Raw genomic sequence first — 8,240 nt, forward strand, 5'->3', positions numbered from 1 at the left:
GTGTGTCTACGTGCCATTGGTCGCTTGCAAATTGTGGGGTGACGTGACGTGGGGGGGAAACGCGCTCCTGAAAGCCTATCCCTTACGCCAGCAAATTCTTATCGACTCTACTGATACTGTAGCTCGGAATGTTTCCATGAGGAACATCTGAAAATGTCTCTATTATTTTCATTGTATACAATATTTTATTCAATCAAAAAAGCTACTTGGTAAATGCAATTTCGTTATTTTTGGTATAAAATAAGTACCTGTGTTTGCTACTGTATATAAAAGGCTGCATAAACGAAACCTTTTGGTGATTTCATTTATATATGGTGTCATTCAAAACCAGGATTAAATCTAACATTTTCTCTAGTCCTCGCTGTATTAACATGCTATCTCCTGTGCTGATCATACAAAAGACAGCTGGTAACATTTATTTAAAAAGAAGCAGATTTATATAAATGCAGTCATGGCTGAATTTGCATACAATTGGTGTGCCATCAAATCCTAACACAATCACACAATTTAATTTCATCACATTCTTAGTTAATGTTAACAAACTCGCCCTAGAAACCAGAGCTAAGGGTAATAAGGATAAAAGAGAGATTGCTTTGTGCAGGCAACCATTGTGCTTACAAGAGTTTCATGACCCTGAGACCACTGAAGGCTAGCATTATCTGGCCATCTAAAATTATCTCTGGTTGACGCCCAAGGTTCAAAGGATGAGCACCAACAATGCCTTCATCTGCCAGTTGCATCCTTTTGCTAGTCTAAAACTCACAAGGAGAATTTTGTAAATCAACTAATAGTTTATTGTTATCTGTAGTTGTTACGGGGCAGACAATCATCCAAACTGATAGATGCACTGTAACCTGTTGATTTGCCCTTTCTATACATCAAATCCAACATGTTAGGCATATTTAGTGAGCTTTAAATGTGTTTGTCATCTTAGTATTGTGCTTAAACTGTGTATGTTAAAGCAAAGTTACAAAAACCAAAATGCTGAGCTAAAAGAGCTGCAGAGTTTTGTTAATTCTCTCTGTCTCCAGAGATCAATCTGTATAATTGCCTAATATAATGTGAACTGTAATGGAAAATGTATTATGTATTAATGATTAAACATGTTCTTTGTATAGCATTGTTGTCCAGTACAAACCATGCTCATGAGGATATGTATTAATATGTAGAATCTTAAACTTGCTAAAGGACTGAGATGCTATACTTACACATAGGAAGGTGAACTGAAACTCTCTCTTCCAGGAGTGTGCTGTAGTGATGCTGGAAACTGGGTGAGGGGTGATAAGAATCCTATAAAAGATAAAGCATTGTACTTACTGCTATAGTGCACTCAGAAACAGTGCACAGAAATGGTCCATCCCTAGTCTACAAGAGGACAAAGGACCATCCTCAAGATGGCAAGGGGCTGCCTTGGGCTCTAACACAGTTTGTTAGAAGGAACTAATATGAGGGCTTATCAGGATAGCTTTTTCAAGACTGTAGCTGAAACAACTTGATTCACGGTGACAACCATATCTAAAGAGGTGTGCACTCTGTGGACGTGGAACTTTGCCATGGGGAAAAGATCGAGCTCAACAAAACCGGGGACAAACTTGATCTGTCATCTGATAACATTAATTTCATGAAAACTAACTACTGTATGATGACAATAACATAATACTTGTTGGACTTCAGATTAAGGAGTTCGGGTTTCAAAATGGGAGCACATTCAGCACAACTTACTATCCTGCAAACTAAAATATATGAAAATAATCCACTTCCCAGTGTCTTGCCACCATTCTTAGAAAAAAAAGATGCAAGAACCAAATCCTAAAGGTTTAGTGCAATTTGTTTTGTGAGCAGAATTGGGCTTGACAGAGATGAGCAGTTTCATATTAAAATAATTAAAATAAAATATGAATAAAGGAGAGGAACTATCAGAGGAATAATACAGGGCACCTCCAAGGAAAAAAAAACAGATAAAAACAATGACGTCTTTAAAGTTGATTAGAAAGCATACAGCAGGTGATAAGAAGACAGAGAGAAAAGTAGATCAATGGCATAAGAGAAGCAGACAGAGAAGGGGGGGAAAGGTCAGGATAAGCACTGATATGACATGCAGGCAACAACATACACACACCACCTCTACAAAGTCCACACAAAAGACACAAATCTACATAGCTCAAGGTGATGGAGACAGCTTTGATGCACATACAACACACAGATTGCAACCAAATGTTAAAGAAGAAAAGCTGAAAACCATAAATGATACACACCCATGCTCACAGCAATGAAGAATGATTTGCTACTGATACATTTAATTTTTCCTTTTTTGACGATAGCACTGGTTGAGAAAATGTATATACATTTAAATATTAGGGAGAGAAAAAAAAAAGACCCAGGAGACCCTACCAACAGCACGACAGGATCCCCAAGAACCTCTAGGGCTGTTAGATCTCCTAACCCCTCACTACACTGAGGCTCCATCACTTAGATGAGCTGTTGATGGACTGTTACACTCCTGCTTTCTGTTTCATTCACAGACACTGCTTCACTCACTAATGCCATGCAGCTGGTAGTACCACAGGAAAGGGCTTCATGCCAAGAGAAGAAGTCGTCATAGTTGACATGGTGTTAATGTTTTCCAACAGGTCACCAGGATGCAGTGACAGTGGCAAAAGTGCTGCTGAGAGAGATCACTCCTAGCTGGGGAATCCCTATACATTTCAGCTCAGACATCAGACCAGCTTTTATCAGCACTGTGTTAAAGCAGCTGACTGATTATATGGGGATCATCATTAAAGAGCACCATAGTTGCCACCCCAGAGTACAGGAGCTGTTGAAATAGAAAATCAGACTAGAAAACAAGCTGGGAAAATGTTGTGAAGCAGCAGACTTAAGATGGTTGTCAGCTCTACCACTGGTGTTGTCCTACATGAGAACCAGACAAAGAGATAAATATGGGTTAAGTCCATTTGAAATGAACTCCCCACCTCCCACCCAAAGGGATAGAATGTCCCAGGCAGGGCAAATCATTGATTGAGCATGATGTAGTATTGTGTTAGCCTCTCCGCTTCCATGTCAGCCTTTTATTCGCAGGTGAAAGCGGCGCTGTCCCAGCCAGCAGAGCAGAGCCTACATGACATCAAACCAGGAGACTAGGTGGTGATTAAGGACTTCAGATGGAAACATTGAGGACAGAGCAGATTTGTTGGACCCTCTCAGGTGCTGGTGACCATGGAGACAGCCAAAAAGGTGCAAAGGAGAATGCCCTGGATCCACGTTAGTCACTGTAAGAAGGTGCCAAAACCACTGGATGACATTGCACCCACAGTGTGGGATGCACATCAACTGACTGTTTGCTAGAAACATCAACTCCTGACACTGAAGAGTGGCAGGAGTGAAGGCGGATCGCTACTCCTTGCTGCTACTTCTTCAAGCCAGACAACATACAGAGAGGGTGAAATAGCGCCTCCTTTCATCAGGGCAAGCCCTTGCCCCACCAGTGATGTGCAGGGTGCTCCAGCAGTCACCTACAAGAGAGAGATAGCAACGTGCAGGGTACCGGCCACAGTTGCCCACAGGGGATCAGCAATGGAACGCATGGACCATCACTCAGGCTTTTCAGAGGAGCAGGGTGTAGTTGAGGACAGGTGTTATGCTTTTCACAGTATGACTCATTATGATTCCCATAATCTGGTTGACTGAGAGCCAAGTAAACAAAAATGATGCAGTCACATCTCACATTACAGACTGAACACCAAAGTGCAACCCAGAGTCAACAATAATGATTTTCAGATCACGCATCCACATTCATCAACAAATCATAATAACCGTAGAGCGCTGTGAACATTCACTTGACCTGTATTGATCTCCATTCACCTTGGTCATTTATGTTTTCAGTAGTGCATGTGATTGGTGAATGATCAAAAGGAGGTGTGGAGTATTCATTCAGAGAGACATTGTTAACAAGAGTCAATAATCTTTGAGAAATGGCTATGGCTGTATGCCATGCGCTGCCCTAATTTGGAACTTGTTAGGACTCGTACGGAACAATTAGAGTAAGGACTGGAGCACTATCCTTATAGTGGCTCTGTGGCTATTAAGCCCCAATGATGTGGCATGCAAATGTAGATTCTGTGTCACCTCCAAGGGATCTACAGTGGAGTGCAGATTAGCAGGTGGACTTTTCCAATATATCTATATATTTATTGAATTACAGAAAGCATTTTTTCTATTATTCCTAGTATGCTACAGAAGAGAAAAAGCTGATGAAGGGGAAAAAGGGGAAATGTTATTTGTAAACATTAATGGTAACCATACAAGTGGTTGATGTTTGTGATTGCTTTGGTCTCAAGAGATATACAGTATATTCATTTTATCATGGATCTACTATTTTGTGGTGATGAATTGCAAAAGATAAATATCCAGGTTAAAGCTGGTTTTGACATCATTTTAATTATGGATGTGTAGTGGAAAAACATTCAAAACTCATTTAAAAACATTTATTTTGCATGTCATCTCACAATATCACAACAACATGTCTTTTTCATGAAGATAATATGGTTGGAGAAATATTCCACAGTGGGAAATGCATCTGTATGATAGTTAATTCCTGAGTTGGAGATTGTGTGTCTTTGAAAAGCAGATGGCTTCTGTCTTGGTAAGAGAGTAATACCCTGGGTGAGAGGAAATGTGAGTACATAGCACATGTCTGTATCTAATAGAGGTATGGTTTCACACACATATGTTTGTTTGCAGAGGTTTGAGTAACATTTATGTTAACTATAAAAACAGTATGTAGTATGCATACATGTGTAGAATTATGTTATATTGTACATTAATGTGTATTCTTTCACTATATATTGTGCTTATTCATTGCTTGACAAGTGTCTCCTTGATGAGGTGGTTTATACTAGTACCAGACAGGGGCAAATACAGTAGGTCATTGTGAACTCTTGGAGGTTTTCTGTCTTGGTTCCAAGAACATCTAGTTACAAAAGCATGTTTTGGCTGATTGAGTATAAAGTTGAGACATTTTTGATAAGCACCTAGGCCATGATACTTGGTAACATACACGCATTATGATTGTGTAAAGATGAACAGAAACCAGACACACGCAACACATACACACACAGGGGTGAGGAAAGAGTAGATAGGGTTGTTTGCATAATCATAAAGACAGATGTGGGTACATGTATGATAATGACACTGGGATAGGCTTTTCCCAGCAAGTCACATCATTGACCTCTGCTTAATATGGGGATAGCATGATGCAGTATTGTGTCAACCTGTCTGCTTCTATGTTAATCTTGCATTTGCTGGTGAAAGCAGCACTGCCCCAACCAGCAGAGCAGAGCCTACATGACACCCACCCAGGAGACTATATTGTTGTCAGATACCTGAGAAGGAGTCGCAGGATGGGTCCATTCCAGGTTCTCCTCACAACCCACACGGCTGTAAAGGTCACAGAGAGGGCCACTTGGATCCATGACAGCCACAATAAAAAGGTACCGAAGCACTACTACGACTTCACACCTGTGGTGCACCCACTCATTGGCGCCGCCTACTGATTGCTCACACACTTTGCACACACAGCCTGATTAAGATGGAGCACCGTTGACCAGCACGACTGTGATGTGAGCTTACAAACATCGCACCGGTGAATGCACTTTGCACACACAGTGACCTCAAGTCACCTACTGTATGTGGGACATAGATGGAATGCCAAGCACCATGGCATCCCTACATTGCTGGGACTGTGTAGTCCCTGGCAGAGATTAATTGTCCTTCTAACCAGGAGCAGCTGATAGAGTTCTACAGAGGAATCATCGAGTCTGTTCTCTGCACCTCCATCACTGTCTGGTTTGGCTCAGCAACCAAACAGGACAAGTACAGACTTCAGCGGACAGTCAGGACTGCAGAAAAGGTCATTGGTGTGAGCCTGCCCTCCATGGAGGACCTGTACACCTCATCACTGTGCACCAAGACAACCAGGCACAGGGACAGTTTCTTCCCCCAGGCCGTCACTCTGATGAACACTTAACCCACAACAGTATGACTGGACAATAACCCTCAGTGCAATACCTGTAAATATACCTCGTACAGATTATGCAGATTCGTACAGGTCTCTAGTTTTAAGTACTCTGTTTTTATTCCTATTCATCTCATTTCAATGAGGATTCCTTTGTCTGTCTGCATTGTTTACTGTCTGTTTATACTGCTTTTTCTGCATTGTTTGGACTGTTTGTTGCTTGTTAATACTGCTGATTTTGTTATCTTACACAGCCTTATGCTGGTTTACTGTTTACTTGCCCCTTGCATGGAGATATATACATACACATTGAGAGCCGATGTACCAGAGTCAAATTCCTTGTGTGTCTGACACACCTGGCCAATAAAGCAGATTCTGATTCTGATTCTGAAATATATGGTGGAGCTATGCTAACTACACAGCACATGGTAAAACTAAAACCAGCTGTTATGTCTGTACTCACAAGCCGTCACACCGTCAGCAACTTTGCCCTGAAAAACTTTGTGCCATAAACTCATGCAGCAGCTATATAGCACATTTTGTTTCAAGCAGAAAGTGATGGGTTTTACAGTAGCAAAAATTTAATTGTTTGGCTGAGGGCAAACCTAGAAAAGAGTGCCACCTGCAGGAATTTAAGCCTGCTTCATTCAGAGAAACAGCTCAGAGAGATGGTTCTTTTTTACACAACAACATTTATTTAACATCTGGAGTTACAAGGTACTGATCAGATTTAGAGTTTACAAAAAGAATGAGAAGCCTACGAATACAACATATTGTAGACAAAACCTGTGGTTCCCAACCTTTTTTGGCTTGTGATCCCTGACAGAAAATGGAGTGTGGCCGCTTTCAGATGAGTTCTTAACACTTACACCTAATTTCCCCTCCAAACTTTATAGGTGGTAATAATCAATATTTGATTAAGGCAAACATATCTGTGTAGCTGAATTCAGTTTTTCTTTTCATCAACCCCATGACTCATTAGTAGAGGCCTGACCATCCTGACCCTTAACCTGACCTCAATTCCCAAACTGTAGATAAAGGACTTAATGCTAAGGTCAGTTTTACTATGGTCAGTAATAATTATCAATAAAACTAAAAGTGCTCTTTTTTGCCATGTTCACTGTGCAATCAGCTGCTCTCCCAGTCTCTCCAGATGTTTCTAAACATTAAAATATTTGACATTTTCTATGAACAATTCTGCATTGTTTGCACTGTTTGTTGCTGTCAATGCTGCTGTTAATACTGCTTATTTTGTTATATTACACAGCCTTATGCTGGTTTACTGTTTGCACATTGAGAGTCGATGTACCAGAGTTAAATTCCTCGTGTGTCTGTCACACCTGGCCAATAAAGCTGATTCTGATTCTGAACTTAGTTTTGAGAAATTGCCACATTTGCTGAGTATAATTCTTATTTGCCTCATTCCCCACTTTGTAGGGGCTGCACATTTTTCTACAGGATCTGGAGCTTTTGAACAAGATGACAGGATGGAGATGTATATTATTTCAGTTGTTTTAGCAAGTATCCTCATCATACTTTTTGCACTCAAAAATTTTCCCTTCTCTTTGGATGGACATTGTGTAGTGAGGGATCTACTATAAATTTTCATGGGGTTTGTATCGAGGTGAAGAAAGAGACCTTCCTTCTTTGTTTTGGACCATTTCTTGGCATGCTGCATGTGTTAAGTTAAAAAGAGAATTGTTGTAGGAAGTTTGTGTTAGAGAATGGATCAATGCTGTCTTTTATTAAAAACTCTGCCTGCGATTATGCCATTTCTGAAGAGAAAAAGGACATAGTAGGTTTTAAACTGTTGTTCAGTTAAAAGTGGGGGCCTTCTAAATTACACACTGTATTCTGAGTGTTATAATCCACCAGAGAAATACAGGAGATAAAAACGAGTTTGCAGTTTACCCAGCGAGAGGTGGATGTGATTAAAGCTGCCATGGGTGAACAGAAAATACAAACCAAGGAGACAAGGGATGACGTCTACAAAACTTGTGAGAGTTTAATAGCTATAATGGATAAAATGGAGTATTTGGAAGCACAGTCCAAGCGAAAAATCTTGATCTTTGAGGGAATCAAGGAGACAGCTGGAGAAAGCTGGATGGAAGCAGAATGTAAAGTGAAGGAGATTCTAAAGAATAAACTGCAAATTCATCAAGAAATTGAGATGGAGCGGGCTCACAGAGTCGGGAAACCTTCTGATCGTGGTCCGAGGGCGGTGATG

The 8,240-nt window shown here is 40.6% G+C and overlaps 1 protein-coding gene across 1 annotated transcript in view; it reads right to left on the minus strand.

The window, feature by feature from the left end:
- Positions 1–5,471, minus strand: part of LOC109963291 (glycine amidinotransferase, mitochondrial-like) — a 9,700-nt gene extending 4,229 nt beyond the window's left edge. The window contains exon 1 of the mRNA XM_020605672.1: positions 5,344–5,471. Coding sequence (XP_020461328.1) covers positions 5,344–5,471 — 128 coding nt within the window. The remainder of the gene's footprint in view (positions 1–5,343) is intronic.
- Between the last annotated feature and the right edge of the window lie 2,769 nt (positions 5,472–8,240).

Source organism: Monopterus albus, unplaced genomic scaffold (genome assembly GCF_001952655.1).
Source record: "Monopterus albus unplaced genomic scaffold, M_albus_1.0 scaffold72.1, whole genome shotgun sequence".
Taxonomy (NCBI): Eukaryota; Metazoa; Chordata; class Actinopteri; order Synbranchiformes; family Synbranchidae; genus Monopterus; species Monopterus albus.